We start from the raw sequence: 27,277 nt of genomic DNA on the forward strand, positions 1-27,277 counted from the left end.
AGTACTGCAGCTTTACCACTTTGCGCCACGGGGCAACAGAGTTGACTTGCTATCACCCAAATTCAGATAAAATAAGAATCAGTAATATGCACTTTTGGCCACAGATATGATTAACACTGGCAAAATCTCTGGGACTAGTAATTGTGACTTGAGTAATTGCTTAGCTCCCACATTCCTTTAAATACACTGGCTTGCCAATTTTAAATACCTGTGACAAAACAACAGAAAAAACTGGCTGATATTCAGAGAAAGAAGACAACTGCAGTTAGTGAATTGGATCCCGTTTTCTATTGGCAGAACTGAACTTTCCTGCCTTCTTCCTCCCACTGCAATCCACTGATGTCCATGAAATGCTGTTCCTGGGGGACAGGAGACCCCAAGGAATGACATGCAGGGTTGCAAAGGGAAGAGGAAATTGCTGAAAATTGCCAATTTAACCTGGATCCAACCCTACACCATTTGTTGCATATATCTTTTATAATACATATTATGTTCCTTAGAGGGGTTCTTGTATCACATTTTCATGGTATTACCGGAAACTAGCAACAGAACTGATAAGACACTCTTAATCAGAAACACACTTCTGTTCCTTATGTCATTTTAAATTATTCTCAAAGTTTTATGCAAGGATGTAATCATTTCTTCTAGATTATGCTGCCCATTGTTATTCTGGTGCCAAAGAAGAGTTAGCTTGACACAGGATCTCTTAAGAGCCGGGACTGAAAGGTATACATATATCATGATGTATGTGCAAATGCTTCCTTTTCATTATGGGTTCACATCTGTGGTAGCTAGCTGCCCTCCCCAACTTTTTGAGGTCAACAAGGAAGCTTTATATAAGTATTTTAACAACCCAAATCATAAACATCCTAAAGCAGATCCATTTTTATTGGGCCATCTCTTTGTTCATCTGACCAGGCAAAGTTTTATACAGACTCCAAGCTGTTCAAGACATAAAATAAGCTTAGTTGTGAACTACAGGACACTTCAATAAAAATGCTTTAATCACATAACACAGCAACCCAATCTCAAATTCTCAATAAACTTTAATTTATAGGCAGAATTCTGGATGATTGTAATATCTTTGAAAATCTATTTTATGTTTCATGATAGTAAGATTATACCATATTAGCGAACACTAGATAGAATTTTAGGTGGGCTGCCATCAGGCTGTGTTGTAAACATGGTGGAAAAAAAAGTACAGCAATTTCCCATTAAACAAAGATAGAGTGTACTGAGCAGTGATCTGTCATCACAGATTACCAAATTCTGAGGTCTTAGAAATATCACTGTAGACAATTCCTTGCAGTAATTAAAAACAGAGCAATCCATCTGTAACTCAGGATTTTCTTGCACAGTATCCATGAGTAATTTCAGTAAAAGTCAATCTTTTGGAAAGCTATGAAGCTAGCTTGCCATGTATTTTCAAAATTTATCCTCAGACCATAGTTCTCAGTCAATTTATCCATAAGGCTGGAAAGAAGAAAAACAAAACACAGTAACCAAGAGAAAAATACTTTCATTCATCACCCACAGACCAGGTACTTGGTATGTGTAGAAGTTTCAACACCCTTAAATATGGCAAGTTTGAGGAACAGTTTCTCTTAAATATGAGTGGCTGAAAGGGAACAAAATGTACATGTATTACCAACAATTATCAGTTTGAAGGAAGGACTAGAAAAGTGGATGCAATCCCTGGTTCCCCAGGCTTCAAGCCAAGAAATGGACTCAGTTAGCGCATCATCCAAACACTGTTGTGTGTGTGTTTGTGTATACACACATACACAGAGTAAAAGACCATGAGTACAAGACCATGAGTACAGATTCTTCGTTTCCATTTTATTCCTTTTAGTTTTGGACTATTTCCTCTGGTCTTCTTTATTCTCTCACTAAACTCACAGATAGTGAGAAAGCCTGAGTGACCACCATGACTATTTTTAGAACAGGACAGGTAGCTCTTGACAAATACCATCAAGTCCTCAGCCCACATTCTTGAAGGTCAGGAGCAGGCTTACCATTTGCCCACTTTGGACAGGTAACTACCTGATTCCCTCCCACCCTTCCATTTGGGGCAGCCCAGAGGGTGAAACACTCAGCATGGGTTCTGTAAGGGGAGATCTTGCCTCACTAACCTGTTATAGTTCTTTGAGAGGGTGAACAAACATGTGGACAAAGGAGACCCAATAGATGTTGTTTACCTTGACTTCCAGAAAGCTTTTGATAAAGTTCCTCATCAAAGGCTCCTTAGTAAGCTCAAGAGTCATGGAGTAAAAGGACAGGTCCTCTTGTGGATCAAAATCTAGCTAATTAATAGGAAGCAGAGAGTGAGTATAGATGGACAGTCTTTGCAGTGGAGGACGGTAAGCAGCGGGGTGTCGCAGGGCTCATTGCTGGGTCCCATGCTCTTTAACTTGTTCATAAATAATTTGGAGTTGGTAGTAAGCAGTGAAGTGGCCAAGTTTGCAGGTGACACTAAATTGTTCAGGGTGGTGAGAACCAGAGAGGATTGTGAGGCACTCCAAAGGGATCTATTGCGGCTGGGTGAGTGGGCGTCAACGTAGCAGATGAGGTTCAGTGTGGCCAAGTGCAAAGTAATGCACATTGGGGCCAAGAATCCCAGCTACAAATTCAAGTTGATGGGGTGTGAACCGGCAAAGACTGACCAAGAGAGAGATCTTGGGGTTGTGGTAGATCATTCACTGAAAATGTCAAGACAGTGTGCCATTGCAATAAAAAAGGCCAATGCCATGCTGGGAATTATTAGGAAGGGAACTGAAAACAAATCAGCCAGTATCATAATGCCCCTGTATAAATCGATGGTGCGGTCTCATTTGGAATACTGTGTGCAATTCTGGTCACCGCACCTCAAAAAGGATATCATAGCATTGGAAAAAGTGCAGAAAAGGACAACTAAAATAATTAAAGGGTTGGAACACTTTCCCTATGAAGAAAGGTTGAAACGCTTGGGGCTCTTTAGCTTGGAGAAACGTCGACTGCGGGGTGACATGATAGAGGTTTACAAGATTATGCATGGGATAGAGAAAGTAGAGAAAGAAGTACTTTTCTCCCTTTCTCACAATACAAGAACTTGTGGGCATTCGATGAAATTGCTGAGCAGTCAGGTTAGAACAGATAAAAGGAAGTACTTCTTCACCCAAAGGGTGATTAACATGTGGAATTCACTGCCACAGGAGGTGGTGGCGGCTACAAGCATAGCCAGCTTCAAGAGGGAGTTAGATAAAAATATGGCGCAGAGGTCCATCAGTGGCTATTAGCCACAGTGTGTGTGTGTGTGTGTTTGTGTATATAATTTTTTTGGCCACTGTGTGACACAGAGTGTTGGACTGGATGGGCCATTGGCCTGATCCAACATGGCTTCTCTCATGTTCTTAATGTGGGGGACAGAAATGACATTAAACAGCACATTGATGTTACTACCAGGTGAAAACCCAGGTCTAATCAGGCAATGCCCATAATTTCCCTCTATTACTAAAGAGTTTGAGAGGAGTCCAGAGCATTGCCTGATGCACTATGTGACATCAAGGTTTTGAGTCATAAGTGATGTCAGTGTTTCACATGACATCATCTCTGCCACAGCCTGGCAAACCTAGTCAGGAGCAATGGGAGGGGGGCTGCCCTTGCAGTATAGAAAGGAATCCTCCAGCTCAATGCTGCTGCCCTACTAGTGATAATTTTTTTTTAAAGGGGGGTATTCTAATTACAGTCAGTCTATGATCATCTGCACTGTAATCCAAAATGTCCCCACTCTTGTGGCTCTGCACATTGCCTGAATACCCACTTGTCTATCCACTTCTGAAAATTGCTTTGCTCTCACTAAAAAAGAGTTCAAAGCATGTGTGTGTGTGTGTTTTAGAGTTGCATCTAACTGAACAGTAAACATGTACCAAGGTTCTGCAAATCATCTGATGCAAATAAGTCATAATGTTACTACCTGGTTGACATATAAGGAGCTCCCCTGGGCTGAAACAGACTGCCAGTTTTGAATGATGAAAGATGTCAGTAGATATTTCACTTTTTGCTCACTAGGGAAAGTTATAATTCTGTAAAGTAACCAGGAGCCAGAAGTCTTATTTTATCAGATTCAAGCCCTCCTCCCATTTGTGACATATATTCAGGACATCACATTTTTTTCCAGTTAATACAGAGGAGTATGAAATAAATTACTTTGATGAAAGCCAACATCATTGATAAATTTCACCCATCTGAGAACAATAATAATTACCTGTAGATGGTGACTAGGCAGGTTTTGGTGAAGTGCGAAGCTAATGACACACCACGATTGGATGAGTAAACATTTGAGGTCTAGTAATGTGTTGGAAAGGCTGAATGTCAAGAAACATAATCCTCACTCAAGTAATAGATGCAAAATTCTGATAGGGCTACTTGTGAGCTGACTTGATGATCGCTACCAAGCCAGGGTCCCTACTATAGATCAAGGAATAGCAAAGCAATACCCTGGGGAATGTCTCACGGAGTCAAATCTGACAAACCAGTTCTGCAACTCCATGTGGAGTCTAGCTAGAGGAATGACTGCTGTAGTGGACCCCATCAACCCCAGTAGGCACTGAATTGTCTTAACCAACTGTCACCCCTTTTTTAAAAAAGCGTAACACCAGTGCCTTGCTCCTTGCCCTCCCTCACAGTAAAAGGGTCTTGGCTTTGTTGAGATCCCTGCCAACCATAATTTTCCACAACTTGGTAGACCAGAATGCAGATGCTGGAGGTAACAATGAGGGCACAGTTGTAAATAGGCTGGAGACATATAGTATGGGTACCACTGTGGAGGGCACAACTGCATTCTTGGAGCGGGTCTCAACAGCTCCAACCTGATATATGGTAAATCCTCCCATAGAAGACTGGCTCTTTCCTCTTCAGTCTCTGACATATTTACATCTGGGAAGGACAAACGCAGTGATGGGATATGAGGAGGGACCAAAATGACATTGAATCCCAAAGGAGATCTAGGCGGACACAATGATTTTCTTTGATGAAGAAGATGACTTCTCCTTATGCTTGATTTTTCTTGCCTTCTTCAAAGGGGGTTCCGAAGGGGTAACAGCTGGAACTGAGTGGGTGGGTGAGGGAGAGACTGGGTGCATCAGAGCAGACATGCAGAATTGTGGACACGGGTGTTGTGAACAAAAGCTTAGGAGCTGCTGGTCCTGCCAGAAGTGAGCATACGATCAGGGTCGGAATGGGGCTCCAGAATGCGAACTGAAAGAGCCAACCACACAGAGGACAGGGCATTAATCAGATCTGATCTCTGACTTGATCTAGACAGTTCAGGGGAAATTAGAGATTTCTCCCATAGTGCCGCCTTAAGACAAAAAGAGCTGTCCGAGTGTGCCTTCCAGGTAAACTCCTGGCAGATCTTGCAGGAGATCACAACGTGGGACATTCCAAAACACATCAAGCAAAAGTCATGCTTGTCATAGAATCATACAGTTGGAAGGGAACTCCAGGGTCATCTAGTCCAATCCCCTGCACAATGCAGGAAACTCACAAATACCTCCCCCTAAATTCACAGGATCTTCATTGCTGTCAGATGGCCATCTAGCCTCTGTTTAAAAATCTTGAAGGGAGGAGAGCCCACCACCTCCCAAGAAAGCCTGTTCCACTGAGGAAGTTCTTCCTAATGTTGAGCCGAAAACTCTTTTAATTTCAACCCATTGGTTCTGGTCGTACCTTCTGGGGCCACAGAAAACAATTCCACACCATCCTCTATATGACAGCCCTTCAAGTCCTTGAAGATGGTGATCATATCACCTCTCAGCCGCCTCCTCTCTAGGCCAAACATGCCCAGTTCCTTCAACCTTTCTTCATAGAACTCGGTCTTCAGACCCCTCACCATCTTTGTCGCCCTCCTCTGGACCCGTTCCAGCTTGTCTATATCCTTCTTAAAATGTGGTGCATCTTAGTTGCACACTTGGTACATTTTTTAAACAAAGCCTTAGATGCCATTAAGAATTTGAGGGTGAGAAGGCGGCCAGTCAACAAAATAAGGAAGGAGGTAGGTCTGCGAAAGCCACCTCACCACCACAAAAAAGACACCTTTCAATGATCTCAGCATGACTAAATGCCCAGAAAACTCCAAGAGAAGAACAATAAAAACTTGCAGTCAGGAAAAAAAACCAAGCAGGACCCTGGAGCCATTGCTAGAATAACCAATCTAAGGTGCAGCAGAAAAGGAACTGAGGGTGAGGCGACACTCTCCCTTGGAGCATGTGATGGTTTGGGTGCAAAAATGCCACAGTGTCAGCTCCAAGGGGTGGAGGATCCTCCCTTTGATAGTATTAAGCTTGGGAAAAAACTACTTTTGGCAGGCCTGTGCGTATGCAGTTCCAATGTGGTGCTGCACTGACGATGGAAGATGAACTTATAATTATAGCAGCATTTAATTCACAGGCCAACAAACTCAGTTTATAGAGAGATCTTCCTGCCAAAACAAAACAGCCTGCTCAGCTTTCTTTTCTGGCCTTCTGCCTCACTGCACACCTCTTTTATTTGCAAGCTTTGCCTCCTGGTTGAGACTGCCCCTGTCCCATGGAAACCTCACTCAATCCTCCCAAAGGGTGGGGCTCCTCTTCCTACCATCACACCTGAGAATTCTTGTCAGCCTTGGTCTAACTGATTACCTGGCTGCCTGTTAACTTCTGTTTGCTCCAGAGTCAGGGTTAACTATGTTTTCTTGCTGATAGAGGCTCCTGTCCCACTAGAGAGTTTCCATCTGTGTTTTTTTTCTGCTGACACCTTTCTCCCCTGTCAACCTGTCAAAAGCCTCCCAGCCACACGCAGTTTCATTGAACATTTTGGATTTGAACCAGAGATGAGCCAACAACATCAATGTTAGTGGTAATCATAGGTAAATATTATGCCTGTAATGTCTAGAAAAGGAATCAACAGAGCTCTAAAATGTTTTATTCTTTGAGAAACCCAGTCCTCATTCAGAAAATTAGATTTTCTTGATAGGAAGTTTCTTAATATGTTGTGTCAATATATATATATATATATAGAGAGAGAGAGAGAGAGAGAGAGAGAATGAGAGAATAGTGATTCCATTTGTAGAGTACATATCAAAGGTCCATCTTCATTTTGTTATTCCCTTCATGTGATACGATGGAAAGAGGTTCCCTGCTCAAACACAATTGAGTTCATTTTCTCAAGATATCAAAAGCATCATCTTAAACACCTCAGAATTTGAAGGTAGAAATAAACAACACTGGACTGATCATTCCATCAGAACTTACAGCTAAAGATGCTCTGAAGCACACAGCATTTTCTATTGTCAGAGAGTCTTCTGAGTCACAAAGGCTATTAGACTAATTCCAGTTCATCAGCGTCAATGTTCTTGGTTCAGAAGACCAGTCTGTTTATATGACTTATTTCTGGAAATATCCATTATACTGGGTTTTCTGTATTTTTCTCTATTTGGACTTCATAGTCCATGCAACTGAACTCAGTCCAATGAAATACCTGTGGATTTGCACATAATTTTTACACCACCTACCAAGCCTCAGATGTAAGAGGCTTTAAACAGAAATACCAATACACCATTATGCTTTAATTCGAACTTTAAGTGTAACAGTCTGAAAACCTGCATCAGAATGGCTGAAAATAGCATGACAGGAAAATACAGGAAGTTCTTAAAGCAGAGCAAAACATTGGATGCACTCATATACACAAATGCAAAGTAAAGCTGTAAACATTGCACCCTGAAATTATTTTGAGTGGCCTGGTTGATCACAGGACAAAAACTACCCTGAAAAATATTTCACCAACAGCTTCAATGAATTTTCTGTCATTTGTGCCCTTGCTAGTTTGTCAACAGTGTTTACCATGATCTGTAATTTTCTTATGACTGCTCTTTGATTACAACAGGGTCCTTTGATTATAAAGCCAGTGTTTCAAAAGCATGTGCCCCGTTTATGCATAATTAAGGGTCTTGCTTTATCACTCTTCTAAAAATTGCTTGCCCTCCCACACTGTTATGGGTATAGGTCAGAATGAAAGCTTTCCCAGTGTAATACTGTATTTGTGCTAGAAACTAACACAATGTGGAAAATGTACTTCCAGCCACTGCTCTATGGATTCCCAAAAAAGGAACTGTGCAAAGCAAGCTGTGCTATTTACAGAAATAGTTAAAAGCATAAAACATTACTAGAAGCTCACCTAATATCACTACCAACCTAACTCCATTGCACTAGAGCAACATGAAGTATCCTCTGAGCAGGGCATACCTCACCATATTAGGTAGTCATTTCCCAGAAAACAAAAAGCTCTTGAAGGCAAATCTAAATCTAACCAGGCAGCTTGTAACATCTTACAGAGCAATACAGTTTGAGAGTAAAGAAGGGAAACAAGCAGATATTACAACAGATTGTCAGGAGGAAGAGTGCAATTGAAATGGGGGAAAGGAAGGGGGAATTCTGCTGGTACTGTTAAAATGCAATATGGAAACAGAAGGAACAGCACCTCTATAACAAACCTGAGCTGTATGTACATAACACATTAAAGATGTTCATGCTTAATTCAGCTTGAAAAGATGGAAACTTGGCACTGATATGACACTACTTTGTTCAAACCATTAGAAGAAACATCAGCATTTTAATCAGGTGATCATCCTGCTTGTTTCTCACCCATCATAATCATAGAACGAACTATTAACTGTTGAGGTCATATGGTAATAGGGATTAAACCATGCAATATTGGAACTGAACTAGAAATTGCTTGGTAATGCAATAAAAGGCATATACTCAAGTATAGAAAATGGGGTAGAGAGCTCCCCTTAGGAAACACAATGAACAATGCACTATCTACTTCCAGCACTGCTTTAGAGACAAACTAAAAATAGCTTGTATTATTGTACCTATATTTATATGTTCCTGATATTAATAGATCTACTGAGCATTGACTCAAAATATGACTGTACTGGATGCAAGCAGACTATTTCATAACTAGTTATGACACATGAATAAATTCCCATAACTGCACGGGGAGCGGGGGGGGGGGGAGAGATTGGTACAGTGATTTTAAAAGACTGTCATTTGGGCCAGCAACCTGTAGGAAGGTGAAAGACAAACTTGTAAAAAGTGCAGGCTAATGCAGAGCACTGAAATTTTCTATAAGAAATACAGGGTCCACCCCCCCCCCCCATGAAAGCTGCCAATCTGCCAATTTCAATCTCCTCCTCCTCCCATAAATTTGGAGGGTGGGGCAGGAAAGAGATCAGAGGCCAAAGTATTTCACTTGCCATTCTAGACTTACTCCTGATTTTCTTGGGAGTTTATCAAGAAGCACTGAAATTAGTGTTCCATACAAGTGTTCTGCACGTCTGGCTTCCCCATGTATTTACATAGCTGTGGAGCCAGTTTATTATCTACCACAGCTGCCTTCAATAATGAGGATCTTTAAGGGATGGTGCTATAGTCATTGGTGGTGTCTTAGCGCCCTCCTTTAAAAATGGTACTAAAATATCAATATATAACTGAAGCACTGTAACAATTGGCTTAGGAGGTTCTCTGAATTCTGATCTTTCATTTTTTTAAAAATAAGTCTCCAGCCCCTACCCTCAAGGGGATATACCTTTTTCCTTAGAACTCTGTGAGGGAAGCAGCTACACACTTTTTTAAAAAAATGAAAGCTGGGAATTCAGAGAATCTCCTAAACCTATTGTAACAATGTTCTAACAATATATCAATATTTAGTGCCTCATTGAAAAAAAAAAGGGAAAAAACCCTACTCATTTTCAGGATGGGAGAAGTGGTTCAACCGACACATTGAACAGTGTCCTGGAGGCAGGTGGGAGTGGGTGGAACAAAGAAAATTAACAGAAATATTATGCATTGGGGGGGGGGAGGGGAACCAAGTCACAATTGGCTTCCAGAAAAAGACCAGGGTAAAACTGGTCTTAAAAGAACCAGGAAAAAAAGCAAAACACTCAAAGTGAAAACTAAAGGCACAAAAACTGGAATTAAACTGAAGGAATATGGCGTCAGAATCAATGAAAAAAAAAACATGTGGAAAAGCCCTTTGTAGTTTTATTTTCCTGTTCAGGAATATTTCTACCTCAATCCTCAAATTCAGAACATTAAAAAAGAAAACTGGTGCATTTCCCCGATGTGAGCTCATAATCTTCCTCCAAGCATCATGAAGATAGCTGGCTATATACTGGATTTGACTATGATGTAGAAGAAGAAGAAGAATTGCAGATTTATACCCCGCCCTTCTCTCTGAATCAGAGACTCAGAGCGTCTTACAATCTCCTATATCTTCTCCCCCCACAACAGACACCCTGTGAGGTGGGTGGGGCTGAGAGGGCTCTCACAGCAGCTGCCTTTTAAAGGACCACCTCTGCCAGAGCTATGGCTAACCCAAGGCCATTCCAGCAGCTGCAAGTGGAGAATCAAACCTGGTTCTGCCAGATAAGAGTCCACGCACTTAACCACTACACCAAACTGGCTCTCATGTAATACCATGAAAACACCTTGCTCCCACCCCCACTTCTGAATAGGGTTCCTGATACCACCATGTAGCCATTTGGCTATGTGATGGCTGCAAAATGAGGACAATGTTTCCTGTCCACCCTCGGAATGGGCAAACCATCTTCCATTCCTTCACAATCCCTGGGGGGATTAATGAAAGGCAAAATTCACCTCCTGCTTGGGTATACAGGATTCATTAATATGTTAATTCCTTCTTGCTTTTCAAGTTCTTTGTAATTCTACAATTCTATTAAATAATTGAGTAAAAATACAGTACTACAACCTCCCATCCTGAAAAAATACCATTCTTCAAGCTCTGGTCTTCATAGTCTTGTACTTTTAACACCATTCTTTAGATGGAAATATACTTCTCACAGGATTAACCGTTTTATGCATTTTGATGTTGCAAATTCCTACTCTGTATCAAACAGTTGACGCCAAATGAAAAACATGATCAGTGTTTTAGAAATAATTAGGGTTGTCACAGATGACTAATTTCAGATGATCTAACTTTTAATTGAATCATTAAATTTAAACAAATTCATATTCTGTTGGGACTCTTAAAATGTAATACGGGAATAGAAAGTACAGCATGTCTAAACCCTATATACATATAAATTCACATATTATCAAAAGCTCAAAGCAAGCACTCCAAAAAACAACACTGCTTCAGATTACTGGATGCAAATCTTCTAGCACCCCACCCCCCTCCCCCAGCCTCTCTGATAGCATACATAATTCCACGAGGCATTCACACAAACAGGAGTATTTGGATTATTACCATTATCTTAATCCTAACAACCAGCCAGCTTTGGCAACTCCAACTGGAAGATGTAAAGCTGTGCAATTTATTTTTCCAGGAGGCACTTCTCAAAACCAAAATATAATAAAAATCTCAATTCTCTTGATAAGTAATTCATACCATTAGTTTGTGGTTTCAGACTTTGCCTACAGATGATACTCCATCTAGTGGCAGTTCTGTTTTATGACTTGGTTATAAACTAAAAAATTCTACTGAAATTATGGGCAAGCCTAAACCACCTCCTTGCTGCCTTGACATGGCGAGAGGATTTGTGCGGTTCAGTGAGGCTGTGGGCTATGCCATGCAGGGCCACCCAAATGGACAGGCTGTAGCTGGGATCCCAGACAAAATGCAATCCACTGAAGAAGGAAATGGCAACCCATTCCAGTATCCTTGCCAAGAAAACCCCATGGACAGTAACAAAAGGCTAAAAGATATGGCACTGGAAGATGTGCCCCTCCGGTTGGAAGGTGCCCAATATGCTACTGGGGAAGAGTGGAAAGAAGTAACCACAAAAAGAATGAAGCGGCTGTGCCAAAGTTGAAAAGATGCTCAGCTGTGGATGTATCTGATGGTGAAAGAACAGTCCGATGCTGCAAAGAACAATACTGCATTGGAACATGGAATGTAAGATCTATGAATCAAGGTATACTGGATGTGGTCAAACAAGAGATGGCAAGACTGAACATCGACATCTTGGGAATCAGTGAACTAAAATGGACAGGAATGGGTCAATTTAACTCAGAGGATCACTACATCTATTATTGTGGGCAAGACTCCCATAGAAGAAATGGTGTGGCCTTTATAGTCACCAAGAGAGTGAGGAAGGCAGCAATGGGATACAATCTCAAAAATGATAGAATGATCTTGGTCTGTATCCAAGGCAAACCATTCAATATCACAGTAATCCAAGCCTATGTCCCAACCACGGACGCAGAAGAGGCTGAGGTGGACTAGTTCTATGAAGATCTACAACACCTTCTAGAATTAACACCAAAAAATGATGTCCTCCTCATCATAGGGGATTGGAATGCTAAAAGTGGGAGGTCAAAAGGTAACCGGAACAAATGATAAGTTTGGCCTTGGAGAACAAAATGAAGCCGGTCAAAGGCTAATAGAGTTTTGTCAAGAGAACAAACTGGTCATAGCAAACATACTCTTCCAACAACCTAAAAGGTGACTCTACAAAGGACATCACCTGATGGGCAACACAAAAACCAGATTGATTATATAGTCTGCAGTCAAAGATGGAGAAGCTCCTTACAGTCAGCAAAAACAAGACCTGGAGCTGATTACAGCTCAGATCATGAGCTACTCATTGCAAAATTCAGGCTTAAACTGAAGAAAACTGGAGAAGCCATTAGGCCATTCAGGCTTGACCTTGATCACATCCCTTATGAATATACAGTGGAGGTGAAGAACAGGTTTAAGGAACTAGAGTTGATAGACAGAGTGCCTGAAGAACTATGGCCGGAGGTTCGTGACACTGTACAGAAGGCAGCAATCAGCACCATCCCAAAGGAAAAGAAATGCAAGAAAGCAAAGGGAGGGAAGGAAAGAAAGGGAGGGAGGGAAAACTGAATGCAATGGGCTAGTTTCAAAATGGATATCAAAGTGTATTTATTAAAAGCTTCCCTAAGAGAAAAAAAACAACAAAATCACAATAAAACAAACCACCAAATGATCAACCAGGAAAAGCCAAGAAAATAGTAGGCAACAAATCAGAAAACTATAAATGAAGCTGCAACTTAATTAAAAGCTCAGGCCAAAGAATGAACACAATGAACATCTGTGTGGAAGCTGTTCCATTACTACAAGGCTACCATAGAAAATGAACTTTCCCCAATGCCTATGCCCTTAACTTGTAGACATGAGGGCCTCTGCAGGAAATAATAAAAATTGGGTAGGTTTATATTTGATGCAAGGTGCACCAAGGTAAGCTAGTAAAAAGTCCTAATGCCACTCACTATGAGTGGCACTAATGGTACCTGGGGATTGAAAGTAAGGGCCAGATCTAGGCGGAGTTCTAAGAGAATCCCCAATCTGAGAATCTTATTTTAAAGAGTATTTCATGCTCGTAGTTAAGTAGGAGAAATACATAATACAAGTAGCAAAATGTCAGTTTCCAAAGTACTATATAAACATCGTTCTCAACAGGACATGGGATTAACTGCTGGCTTTCATATTTTCAGAGAGAGAATGTCTTTTTAATAGGTTTTTTCCTAGCCAACACCACCAAATTCAATTAAATCCACAACATATTCTGTACTCTACTTTAGACTCTACATACTAGGGATTTATCACATCTCCACCTCCAATTCTTTTAGGGGGTCCTCTACTGAAGATACAAGCTGACAACAGAATTCTGGGGAATAGGAAATCTTGCTATTCTATAATATTTTCATTAATCCTTTTTTTAAGGCCTCACATTAATATTGATTTTGGATTTTTTTCTGCAGGCCAACACAATTTCCTACAACTTTATTTGCTACACAAAGGAGTGAAAACAATGGGTAACTGCTCACATGACCCCAACCCACCAAGTAACTTGATAGCAGCAAGAAATTTAGACTGGACCCTTTTAGCTGGTGTCATAGAATCATGGAGTTGGAAAAGACCATACAGGACATCTAGTCCAACCCCCTGCTCAAGGCAGGATCAGCCTAGAGCAGGGGTGGCCAAACTTGCTTAACATAAGAGCCACAGAGAAAAACAGGTTTCCTACCTGTAACTGATGATCTTCGAGTGGTCATCTGTGCAGTCACACTTGTGGGAGTAGGCGCCAGCACCGATCTCGATCGGTAAACTTCAAAAGCTGTGGATTTCCGCGCCGCCGGCCCAGTGCGCATGCCCCGAGGCCCCACTGCGCACGCTTACTGGGACGGCCGCGGACATCCCGCCAGTTCCTTCTGGCCGCCGCGTTAGCCCCACGGAGGGACCGGCAGCAGCGGGGAAGGCGGGCGGGTAGTGTGACTGCACAGATGACCACTTGAAGATCATCAGTTACAGGTAGGAAACCTGTTTATCTTCTTCGTGGTCTCTGTGCATCACACTTGTGGGAGATTAACAAGCTCAGGCCTACCTGGTGGAGGGTACGCCGGTCCATCACGAGGAAACAGACTGTAAGACGGCACGGCCCACGGAAGAAGCTTGTCTGTGCCTCAGGTCCAAGGCGTAGTGCGTCACGAACGTGTGAGCCGAGGACCACGTGGCTGCCCTGCAGATATCCTGCAGGGGGACTCCCTTCATGAACGCCTCTGACGTAGCCACCGCCCTGGTTGAGTGGGCACGCAGTGGTCCAGGAAGAGGCCGCTTCCGAAGGAGGTAGCACAGTCGGATGGTCCCTGTAATCCATTTGGATAAGCGTTGGGAGGAAACGCGCTGTCCTAAGCAGGACATTGCGTATGAAACGAACAGCCTGGTATCCTTCCGGGAAGGGCCAGTGCGGTGCAGGTAGAAAGAAAGTGCCCTCTTAACATCTAGGGCGTGTAGCAGTCGCTCGGAGTCATTGGCCGGAGAGGGGAAATAAACCGGCAGGTAAATTTCCGAGTTAAGGTGGAAGGGAGACACCACCTTAGGCAGGAAGGTGATATCAGGGCGCAGCGTGACCCCTTCGGGCGAAAACAGTAAATAGGGAGAGTCACACCTGAGCGCAGCGAGCTCCCCACCCTCCTCGCTGAGGTGATAGCCACAAGGAAGGCCATCTTCCAGGCCAAGAGGTGGGGCGGGCACGTCGCCATTGGCTCAAACGGCTTCCCTGTCAGTGCTTTAAGGACAAGCGGAAGGTCCCACGCAGGTGCAGGTGCCCTTACAGCCGGGTACAGTCTCGCCATGCCCTTGAGGAAGCGTTTAGTGTCCGGATGCGTGAAAGGCGAGTAGCCTTCAATCGGCCCGTGTCTGCCGAGATAGCAGCTAGGTAGACCCGCACCGAAGAGGGCGGCAGGCCCGCGTCCAGTAAGGTAATTAGGAAGTCCAAGATTACCGATAAGCCCGCCCTCTCGGGGACCACAGAGAGGTCTGTAGCGAATTTGGCGAACCTGGCCCATTTAGCCGCATACGACTGTCTCGTGGAGGTTTTCCTACAGTTCAAGATCACGAACTTGGTCCTGTCAGAGAATCTGGATCCAGACGCCATGCCGTGAGGCGCAGGTGCGGGATATCGTGGTGCAGAACCTGGCCCTCGTGAGAGAGCAGGAGATCCTGCACCTGGGGAAAATGATGGTAAGTTCTCCCCGACAGGCAGAGGACCAGGGGAAACCATGGCTGCCGGGGCCACCAGGGCGTTACTAGAATGCCCTTCGGCCGTTCCCTCATTATCTTCTGTACTACCTTGGTGAGTAGTGGTACAGGAGGGAACAGATACACCCTGTGGTGCCTCCACGGTACAAGGAGCCCGTCCCCCAAGGAGAGAGGGTCCGAGCCCCCCCTGCAGCAAAAGAGGCGGCATTTTGCGTTTTGCCTTGTAGCGAAAACGTCCAGGTCCGGGGTCCCCCACCGGCTGAAGAGTGGTCTCAGGAACTCCCAGTTGAGCTCCCACTCGTGGAGGAGAGCTCCACCTCGACTCAGAAAATCCGCCTGAACGTTCCTGTCCCCCGGAAGGTGGGTCGCTCGAAGGAAAATCCCTACGGAGATGCACGTTTCCCATATCAGGGAGGCCAGCTGGCAGAGCCTCCTGGACACCGTGCCCCCTTGGCGATTGATATAGGCCATTGCCATGGTATTGTCTGTCATCACGGCCACCGACCGACCCTCCAGAAGAGGTTGGAAAGAGCGAAGCGCGTGGAAGATGGCCAGTAGCTCCAGGAAGTTTATGTGCTGGTGGGCATGATGGCTCGGCCAACGGTCCCCCACACATAGGCCCCCCGTGTGAGCCCCCCAACCCCAGAGAGAGGCATCCGTGGTGAGCGTCAGGACCGGTTCCGGCTTGTGGAAGGGCGCCCCTTCGGTTAGGCGACTCTTCAGGCTCCACCAGGAGAGGGACGACAGGATCTCTACAGGCACCGTCAGCAACCGGGATGGCTTCTCGACGTTGCACCTGAAGTTCCGAAGGAACCAAAGCTGCAGGGGCTGCATCCTGAGCCTCGCAAACGTGAGGACAGAAGTAGTCGCCGCCATAAGTCCCAGGAGCCGCTGCAGCGTCCTTGCAGGGACAGTCGGGTTCTGTTGGAGAGAGGACACCAGCTGCACAATGGCGTCTGCTCTGTCTGGAGGGAGAAACGCCTTGCACACTCGAGTGTCGAGGATCGCTCTGATGAATTGTACCTTCTGAGAAGGCACCAGGTTGGACTTTTTTAGATTGATCTGGAGCCCCAGATCGTCCACCAAGGCCAGGGTGATGGAAATGTGCCGCAGTAACTTCTCCCTCGACTCCGCCACCAGGAGCCAATCGTCTATGTATGGGAAAAGTGTCGACCTTGCAGCCGCAAGTGAGCAGCAATGACCACCATGGTCTTGGTGAATACCCTTGGGGCCGTACAGAGGCCGAACGGTAGAGCCCGGTACTGGTAATGGTCGCCCCCGACTGCGAAGCGTAGGTACTTCCGATGTCTGGGATGAATTGAGACATGGAAGTACGCGTCTTTTAGGTCGAGGGTCGCCATCCAATCCCCATTGCCCAGGAGGGGAAGGATGTATGGGAGCGATGTCATTCTGAATTTGTCGCACCTCACAAAGACATTCAGCGCCCTCAAGTCCATGATCGGCCGGAGGCCCCCATCCCGTTTGGGGACCGCAAAATAACGGGAGTAGAATCCCCGACCTTCCTGGTCCGTAGGGACCTTCTGGATGGCTTGCTTCTGGAGGAGCGACTGGACCTCCTCGCAGAGAGTTTGCGATGGTGCAGTGGAAACGAACCTCGGGGTACACGGGGGGTGGAGGAATTCTATACAATAACCCAGCCGGATTATTGACAAGACCCACCGGTCCGAGGTAATACGGGACCAGGCAGGGAAAAATTTGGCAAGGCGGATAGAGTCCAAGTCCGGCGGGCCAAGAATGTCCGGGAGGAAGTCAAAGACCCTGTTTGCCTTGCTTCGCCCCCTTCTGGTGGGACGTCTGGGTGGAAGGGGGAGAGTACTTGGGCTTCGACTGGTAGGAAGGGCAGGTAAAGGAGGCCGACTTTGATCGCCACTGCCTCTCTGGCAACTTGGTGTATGGCTTCTTCTGCCAGGTTTTAGGCCACTGATGCTTAGGTTGAGGACGTGGTCCAGATACCCCCAGGTTTCTGGACGTTTTGATGCTTTTATCCAGCTCCTGGAGGGCTGAATCAGTCGTAGAACTAAATAAACCCGCTCCGTCAAATGGCAGATCTTCGACATACGCTTGTGTGTCGGGTTGGAGCGCCGTAGATCTTAGCCACGAGTGCCTGCGTAGAGAGATAGCCATTGTTAGGGCCTTCGCGCAGGTGTCACCTGAATGCCTGGCCGAGTTTAACTGTTGCTTAGCCAGGATCATGCCTTCCTTCTGCAACTTCTTTAGAGCGTTGCGGCTTTGCTCGGGAAGGGTGGCCATTATAGTGGAGACCTGGTCCCAGAGTGCATATTGGTAGCGGCCATAGCATGCCGCATAGTTGGCGATTTTCACGCCCAGGGAGCCCGCCGAATACAGACGTCTACCCATGGCATCCAATTTTCTGCCCTCTTTGTCCGGTGGAGTGGAATGTGTCTTTCGCGCCTTGAAGGACGACGATACGACCACCGAATTGGGTTTAGGGTGGACATATAAAAATTCTGCCGAAGCTTCCTGGATTCTATACATATGATCCAGCCTGCGTGAGGAGACAGGCGTGGAAGCAGGCTTGTCCCAGGAGGCCTTGGCAGTTTGGAGCATGACATTCGTCAAGGGTAGAGCCACCGCTGTGGATGTGTCTTGTTGGACTATGTCGAAGACAGTGTCTGTTACTGTAGGTTGTGGCTGGACTGTAGTGAGCGAAAGAGTCTGAGCCATTCTCTTTATGAGATCACCATAAGACTTTAGGTCCTCTGCAGGTGATATTGGCTGCTCCTCAGATGTTTTCCCCGGGGGGGAGGGTTCGCCACCGGAGGAGACCTCCCTTTCGGGTGAAGAGTTGTCAAGAGACCTGGAGGATACCTCTGGCGAATCGGAGAGCTCAGATTGGTGCCGAGGGGGCAGCTGCGGGGCCACTGGTGTAAGCTCCTTCACAGACGGGGTGCTTGGTGCTTTCTGGGCCGACCGGTGCAGCTCAGGAGGTTTCGATGCCGACGCCGACGGGGCATCCCTCTGCGTCCTGTGAGACGTTCGGGATCGATACGAGGTCTCGGAGGCTTGGTCCCAATCCTTCTGGCGTTGTTGAAGCCACGGAAAGGGGGGTTGCATGGGGTAGGCCCCATAAAGGTATTGCCACTGTCTCTGGTCCCAGGGGATCTGGGCCGGCTGGCTTCGTGGCGAGCGCTTTTCTTCCCGACAGCGAGGAGAGTGGCTGCTGGAAGATCGGTCCCGACGATTATGTCGGTGTCGAGCAGGGGAGCTTCGAGGCTGGGAGGTCGATCTGTCGAGTGGACTACTCCTGGTACCGACACGCTGTGCCGACTCGATCTCTGAGTCCGAATCGGAAACGATGAGTTGAGTCGGCATCGATGCCAGTTGCGAGCTCGGCTGCCGGATAGGAGAGGCAAAGAGCTTCAGTGGCGGGACGACCGGTGCGGTCGGGTCGACCGGGGATGCCGGAGAAGACTGGGTAGCCGATATGCGTTTGGGCTTCTCAGACTTCTTGTGCAGCTTCTTTCCGGAAGGCATCCCTTTGTCCTCCTTGGGCCTTTTGATCGGCACCGAGGACTCCGAGGCGGCTACCGAACCGGATCGTTTCCGAGGACGGTCGGTATCGATGTTAGCCCGCCCGGTATCGACTGGCGTTGACAGTGGTGGGGCCTCCTGGCCTGCCGATGACTCGGCCTGTTCGGTTCGCGGGGAAAGTGCTCGCTCCATCAGGGCCGCCGCGAGTCGTGCCGCTCTGTTTTTTCACGACTGCTTAGAAAACTTGGCACAATGGGAACAGGAATCCGGCCTGTGCCGCTCTCCCAGGCACAATAAACACAGGGAGTGCCCGTCTGGTGGGGCGATCTTACTCCTGCACGCGGAGCAGCAAAAAAATCCCCACTTTCTTTCCATACGAGGAAAGGCAAGGCGGGAAGAAAGAAAAAGGGAGAGGGGTCCCCCCCGAAGGGCGGGAAACAAAAACCCGCTCTCCCGCAACAATAGGAAAAAAATCTACTCTATCTACACTAACTAACAATACTAAAACTATGTACAGCTAACTATATAATTTCCGAATGGAAACGAAAAGTTCACCGACCGTGGCAGAGAGATCAACCGATCAGCGCGGCGGTCAAAAGAGAACTGGCGGGATGTCCGCGGCCGTCCCAGTGGGCGTGCGCAGTGGGGCCTCGGGGCATGCGCACTGGGCCGGCGGCGCGGAAATCCACAGCTTTTGAAGTTTACCGATCGAGATCGGCACTGGCGCCTACTCCCACAAGTGTGATGCACAGAGACCACGAAGAAGATTAAATATCAGATGTTTGAGGGAGGGAGCGAGGGAAAGCAAATTAACTTTAACTTTAAATGCATTCTCCAAGTAGGTAGCTGGCTTGGCTTGGAGAAGTGATTTAAATGACTTCTCAAGCCAGCTGATGGGGTAGCAGGGCTTCGAGAGCCACACAATATGTGTGAAAGAGTCACATGTGGCTCCTGAGCTAAAATTTGGTCACCCTGGCCTAGAGCATCCCTGACAAGAGTTTGTCTAGCCACTGCTTAAAGACTACCAGGGAGGGGGAGCTTACCACCTCCCTGGGTAGCTGATTCAACTGTAGAACTACTCTTAGTGTAAAAAAGTTTTTTTTTAGCTAATATCCAGTTGATACTTTCCAACCCTTAATTTAAACCCATTATTACCAGTCCTCTCCTCTGCTGCCAAGAGGAACAGCTCCCTGCCCTCCTCTAAGTGACAGCCCTTCAAACACTTAGAGAGCAATCATATCCCCCCCTCAACCACCTCTTCTCCAGACTTAACATTCCCAAGTCTTGCAGCCTTTTCTCATAGGGTTTGGTCTCCAGGAAGAAGTTTTGGATAGTGAGTGAATGACTGTGTGTGTGTATGCATGGCATCCAAACATGGATTGAAATTGAATTCTTTTTTTAACACAAACTGATGAGATAAATATCTGGGTCCAGTAACCCAGCTTTAACCATTCTTGGACTCTTGCTGTTGTCCAAGGAAGTATTATGCAGAGCAAATACTGGAAAATAAACTGATTACAAGCCAAATTCAGATTCTTGCTGTTACGGTTCCAGGAGAAAATATTTAGTGATAATTCTGGTAATATAACAAATACCAATGATAATGAAAGAGAGAGAGAAAATGAGTAGGCATGTAAATTGATTCAGGAACACATCTTAAAGTGTTTTTAGAATGACACTGACTCAAAAATGCTGTTTTCAGTCATTTTAACTTTAGAATGATAGTGCTATGAGAAGAACTGAAACCAACTAACTCAAATCAAAAGGTTTATATGAACAAACATGTGAAAAGATAAAACTATGGATACTCTCACTTACCCTAGGCTCCTTTACTTCCTCAGTATCACCCATTTCTTCATCCTAGTTAGAAAAGGGGGAAATCAGATTATACCATGAACAGTTAATATGCTAGCATTGGTTTCCTGGGATATTACTGGTAGGAAAAATTTAGATAACTAGAAAAAGTATTTATAGATAACCACTGAGGCAAATAAGACTGTCTTTATATAAAAGACAGAAAACTAAGCACAGTATGAATTTCTTAAGCAACTTCTGTGGCTGAATATAGCTACAATATGACACCAGGAACAGAGGTTTACTTGAGATGAGTCAAACCTGTCTGGTTGCTATTCTCCTGTGCTCGCTTCTTTCTTTCTCTCTTTCTTTCTTTCTTTCTCTCTCCCTTCCTTTTCTTTCTTGAGTGGAGAGCATGACTGAAGGTTTCCAGGTTGCAGAAGCCCTCAAACTGCAATTTGCTGTATCATGGCAACATAGGCACTTGAACTAACTGATCTTCCTTTATTTCTTAAAAGACAAATGATACTCCTTTAAGGAAACCACACACCCCTGAAAATATTGGATTTGAAAATATTTTTCTAATACTTTCTGCTAAAGCCACAGAAAAGCAGAAATAAGACTAAATTTAAAACACACAAACTCCATTTGCTAGATTTCCAATTAACATAATTTTTAAAAGTTCATGCTAAGAAAAACCAAACACACTTCACTTTATTGTACCCCTGCCTTTTGTAAATAATTTAATTTTCTTCTGATACCAGGGTCACTTTCCCCAATCTAATGTCATGGTAAAGAAATAAAATCCTGAATTTCAGGAAATCAGGACTTTTTTGTAGCAGGAATTCCTTTGCATATTAGGCCACACCTCCTGATGTAGCCAATCCTCCTGGAGTTTACAGTAGCCCTTGTACTAAGAGCCCTTTAAGCTCTTGGAGGATTGGCTACATCAGGGGTGTGTAGCCTAATATGCAAGGGAATTCCTGCTACAAAATAAGCCCTGCAAGGAATAATTAATAAGATCAATGCAGGAAACAAAGAAGGAACACTGGTGCATCAAGAGATTGGGATTTCATTTTCCACCTTTCTCCAGGTGTTACTTACTTCCTTTGTAAAAAAAGAGATTCCTGTGCCTCTTCGCCTCTCTTTCGGTCGCCGCCTCTCCCAAACTGACTGCTTGTTTGAAGACCTGTCATCCAAATCCTCATGTTCATATTCTGTTCAAAGAAATATAGTCCTAGCATTAAAACACCCAGGTAAATTAGCCTACTAGAAATACAAAATAAGTTTAGATGAAATGGTGCGTGAATTATTCTGGGTCGCAGGGCAGTATTCCAACATGATAACGACCCCAAACACACCTCCAAAATGACCACTGCCTTGCTAAAGAAGCTGAGGGTAAAGGTGATGGACTGGCCAAGCATGTCTCCAGACCTAAACCCTATTGAGCATCTGTGCGGCATCCTGAAACAGAAGGTGGAGGTGCACAAGGTCTCTAACATCCACCAGCTACGTGACGTTGTCATGGAGGAGTGGAAGAGGACTCCAGTGGCAACCTGTGAAGCTCTGGTGAATTCTATGCCCAAGAGGGTTAAGGCAGTGCTGGAAAATAATGGTGGCCACACAAAACATTGACATTTTGGGCCCCATTTGGACATTATCACTTAGGGGTGTACTCACTTGTGTTGCCAGTAGTTTAGACATTAATGGCTGTGTGTTGAGGGGACAGCATATTTACATGCTGTTATACATGCTGTAGACTCACTACTTTACATTGTAGCCAAGTGTCATTTCTTCATGGTTGTCACATGAAAAGATATACTTAAATATTTACAAAATGTGAGGGGGTGTACTCACTTCTTTGACTTACTGTGTGTGTGTTTGTGTGTATATATATATATTTCTCCTCACTAGAGTGATATAAAATCTGTTATCCTGCCTTTCTTCCAAGGAGTTCAGAGCAGCATAGATGGTTGTCCTCTCCTCCATTACATCGGCTACTCCATACAGAAACTGACCTAAATGATTGGAATAATTTCATGGCAAATACCATTTTTCTCCATGTCGCCGACAGATGTGCTTTGGAAGTCTGCTGGGCTCAGCGAGTCCGAAGCTACAGATCTACTTGTTCTGGGCACATGAGAACTTGAGTAAAGAAAAGGAGTTACTGTTGGAGAGATGGGGCTTGTAGCCTTGTCTGGCGCTGGACATCTCAATCGTCGATTGACAGACTACAAGAAAATAATGGGCATAAGTATTGGTTATTAAGACAACTGATGGAACACTAAAGAGAACTAAGATTCTCTCAATTGTAGCTAGAGATCCTGAACAGTACATCAGTCTATACAAAGATTTTATTCTAATTAGGTGGGGTACAAAAAGCAAGGATCAATATTTCCATATAGAAGAATACTACAGCTGAAATAATGGAAGCATCAAAACCAGGGTTAAAATCTATCTTGGCACAAAACTGTACTTTCAGAGAGAAAACAGAAGACCTTTTAAAAACAAAACATGATCACATGGCAACGGTTTTCCCTACTAAAACATGATCAACTTTTACATGCACTCCAGTCTCACAATTGTTTCTATGACAGAGCCTGGTGCAGATAAGGGCATATTCAGGAAATTCAATTTGAATGTAACTGGAACTGTTCAAATAGGTAGGATGCAGGTACATATACCATAAATATTAGCTTTTGGTTAGAAAAAGATTATGTAGCAGTGAATTAACACAAGAAAGTATGTCCTTTAAGATTTGTAAAGATATGAGAACATTAGATATGTGCATATAATTCTATTATTTCACTTGCTTGAGCTGAAACCATTTTATAATATATATCATGTTTTGAGCTTCAGACGTAATTTTTAAGTGTTAAGACTCTTTGGAAAGACCAAATGTTCAATCTGAACAGCAGTTTCATTGATGAACCATTTTCTTAGTAAGGTTTACATATTTTCATAACTGCTTGGAAAATGGAAAGCAAAGCAATGGCTGGAAGTTCAGGTGTGCATTTACAAAGAAAAATTGTTCTGGCCATACTTCCTTCCTAATACTTTCAATACATCCAGGCAAATGGATTTAGAATATTGTCACCTCAAGCCATAAAAATATTTTGGGAAGAGTAGTTAGAACAGCAGGTTTTGCTCACCTCTTCATCCAAGTTCCTGCTCCATCGTGAGAGAGTCTCCCTGGGTTCCCTTGCTGAAGTCTCATCTCCTTTCTCACTGCTTTCTTCAGTTGTTTCAGTTCTTTCAGATTTTTCACTTGGCTGTTCCTGAGTTTGCCTCTCTGTCCGAGATCGGCTGAAGGTTCTTTCTGCCTCCTGAAGATCTGTCAGTGTTACACCCTAGGGAAGGAAAGAAACCCATACTTATTTAACACCTGCAGTCCTTTACATTATTCCTAATGTATGGAAATGCATGCCCCATTGCAAAATGGGTCTTTGATAGTGTTTTACAATTTCAGAGGAGGGAGGGATGGTGGTTCAGTGGTAGAGCATCTGCTTGGGAAGCAGAAGGTCCCAGGTTCAATCCCTGGCATCTCCAAAAAAAGGGTCCAGGCAAATAGGTGTGAAAAACCTCAGCTTGAGACCCTGGAGAGCCGCTGGCAGTCTGAGAAGACATTACTGACTTTGATGGACCAAAGTTCTGATTCAGTAGAAGGCAGCTTCATGTGTTCATATGTTCAGAGCAATTTAAGTATGCTATTTCTCCCTTTTTCTTTCCCCTTCCAAGGTAATATTCAAGGTAGTATATGCAAGGCTTTATTTTAATGGTTGTAGGTTAGCAAGTTCGCTATTGTAAGGTAAGGTTTTTTCCCAGAGCACTAAGACTCTTGAAGCAGGATTTTAAAAGCTCATCAGCAGAATTTCCCATTTTCTTCTCAGAATGGACCAAACACATTAGTAGCCCCAAGCATGGTAAACAGATTACAAAAGCACAGGAACATTACAGTCTGGTTGAGATAAATATTTTCTTATTCACAGGTTACTGTGTCAGAAAGCTTCATATACAATTTAACAATAGCTCACAGAAAGTTTAAGTGATATTTCACACTGAATTATATATCTTCAGTCAAGGAACATTCAGAGACTTTCCTTGAGATAATCTGTCAGACCCCCAGAGCCTTGACAAACAGCTTACAACCGATCTTCCTCTTTCAGAAGGAATGACTTGAATCCACAAAAGTATGCATCCAAATGTCCTCTTTATTCAAAGCAGGCATCTTAAAGTCAGTGGTGAGAAGTGATTTCTCCTTTTCACCACAGTTGTGATAGAAGTTCTCAACCCTCCCCTTCAAATGCTAGTCACAATTTATGTCATCAGCACACCATTTCAAGAGGTTTTCGGGAATCTGTTCTCACCTGCGTAGACCTGCGGGTCTGGCGAGCTTGTCTGGATCGTGCCTTTCTTAGGGATTCTGCTTCTTCATCCCGCACGGGAGTCAAATATGACCTAAAACAATAAGAAGATGATATTGGATTTATATCCCACCCTTCACTCTGAGTCTCAGCACGGCTCATAATCTCCTTTACCTTCCTCCCCCACAACAAACAGATGAGGTAGGTGGGGCTGAGAGAGCTCTCACAGAAGCTGCCCTTTCAAGGACAACTCTGCAAGAGCTATGACCAACCCAAGGCCATTCTAGTAGCTGCAAGTGGAGGAGTGGGGAATCAAACCCGGTTCTCTCAGATAAGATCTTGCGCCTTTAAAAGTGGACAAACATGAGCTATATTGATTTGATCCTGTTATGCTAAACAAACCAATCTCTAGAGCTGTCATGTTGTGCTGCGACTGACATCACATTTGTACCCTGCCTTCAACCAAAAAGCTCAGAATAACACAGGCCATTTCTGCTTATAGCTTACTTCTGATTTTTACTGAGGTCAAGTTGGTTGGGATTTACTTTGAATGCTGTGCCTGAACTCTGCATCTTTCTCTCTCTCTTTCTGATTTTTGTTGATAATTATGGAGTATATATTCTGCATACCAATGAGAAAACCTGGGTAGTGTTGTGAGGTTGGTCTCTCCTGATTGATTAGTTTCACACTAGGCATGTCTTTTGAAGTAGGAGATTCTTCCATCTGAATTTATTGTGGGGTAACCATTAGTGTTCTCCACCTTATCTGTAGTCAAGAAGTTTAATGCTAATCCAGGATGGCTGGAGGAAAACCAACCATTGGAAGGGACTGCTTTAGAAGTTTAGTGAGAGAAGATGCTGACCACTTGGCCAAGTGGCAGTGGGGAGGCTGCTGTGCAGCTGCTTGATGGAGAAGGTTCATGAGGGGGGAAGTGGAGATATCAATGCTTTGCAGCCTGAGTCCTCCCCTCACCCCCACATTGTTATTTGGAAATCAGATGACAAAAGGGGAAGACCAGATGTTGAGATGGACCAGACTTAAAAAAAAAAAAGCAAAAAAGAGGCTGCTGATGCTCCAGAGCAGGTTCCACAGCATTATCCTCATGTTTGAAATATTTGTGGTCAGAGTCAATTTAAAAGAAAACTTTTCTGCCGGAACAAACAAAATTACCCAAAAAGGGAATCAAACCAACAACCTTGCTTTTAACAGCACTACATCTTAACCAACCTATTTCTGCAAACAAGTCAGACAAAGGCAATTACTTTCCTAATCTCCTATTTCAAAAGACATGCCTGGTACACAACTGACCAATAAGGAGAGACCAACTGGCCTGCGAAGAGTGGGAGAAGGAAAAGTCCAAGGAAATGTATATGCTTTTAAAGGCTTGGAAGCAAACTAAAAGAATAAGTTGTCACAAAAGGACTCTGAGAAGCCTGGGGGGGGGAGGGGAGGGGGGAGCAGAATGAAAGCAGGCTCAGAGCTGAAGGGGGGGGGGATCAATGCAGAAAGAAAAACAAAATGTGGTTGGAATGTGTAGGGGAATGTAGAAGGGGGTGAAAACTCCCAATTGTGATACACAGTGAAAGCAAAGGAAACGGGGGTGCAGAAAGGGCCACAGTGTAGATATCGTATGCTATCCTTACAACTCCCATGTGACATGGGTTAGGCTGAAAGAATAACTGTCTGGTAGTTGCAGGATTAGCAAAAATATCAGGAGACCATCAGAAAGACTTGCACCAGTTAAGAATTGATCAGACAAAGAGCATGGAAGAGCAGCTTTGCTCTGCGCTAGGGAAGGGAACGAACTGGGAAAATGGAATTTCAGGAACCACAACAAACCTCCCTGCTTTGCAAATCAGTCTGAGTTTGTGGGATTCATGGATCTTCCCTGCCTCCTTTCTGCTGGCAGTGGCTTTCCAAGGCCAGCAGAATGGAAGGCAGAGAAAGAAATCTTCAAAAATCCATTTAAAAAGAACATTTCTTTTAAATGGGTTTTGAAAGCAGGTGCCATGCGGGAGTGGAGTCCAAGCAGCAAATTTTGATGCTTGGCCTCCACTCCTGTG

The 27,277-nt window shown here is 44.5% G+C and overlaps 1 protein-coding gene across 15 annotated transcripts in view; it reads right to left on the reverse strand.

Annotated features, from left to right (window-relative positions):
* PPP1R12B (protein phosphatase 1 regulatory subunit 12B) overlaps positions 1 to 27,277 on the reverse strand; it is a 158,774-nt gene that overhangs the window by 58,954 nt on the left and 72,543 nt on the right. For all 15 annotated transcript variants that reach the window (XM_060231148.1, XM_060231140.1, XM_060231141.1 and 12 more), the window contains 5 exons: positions 25,218 to 25,308; positions 24,003 to 24,200; positions 22,901 to 23,081; positions 21,955 to 22,067; positions 20,875 to 20,916 (listed from right to left, as the gene is read on the reverse strand). In XM_060231148.1, coding sequence (XP_060087131.1) covers positions 20,875 to 20,916; positions 21,955 to 22,067; positions 22,901 to 23,081; positions 24,003 to 24,200; positions 25,218 to 25,308 — 625 coding nt within the window. The remainder of the gene's footprint in view (positions 1 to 20,874; positions 20,917 to 21,954; positions 22,068 to 22,900; positions 23,082 to 24,002; positions 24,201 to 25,217; positions 25,309 to 27,277) is intronic.

The sequence above is a fragment of the Heteronotia binoei genome, chromosome 2, assembly GCF_032191835.1.
Source record: "Heteronotia binoei isolate CCM8104 ecotype False Entrance Well chromosome 2, APGP_CSIRO_Hbin_v1, whole genome shotgun sequence".
Lineage (NCBI taxonomy): Eukaryota > Metazoa > Chordata > Lepidosauria > Squamata > Gekkonidae > Heteronotia > Heteronotia binoei.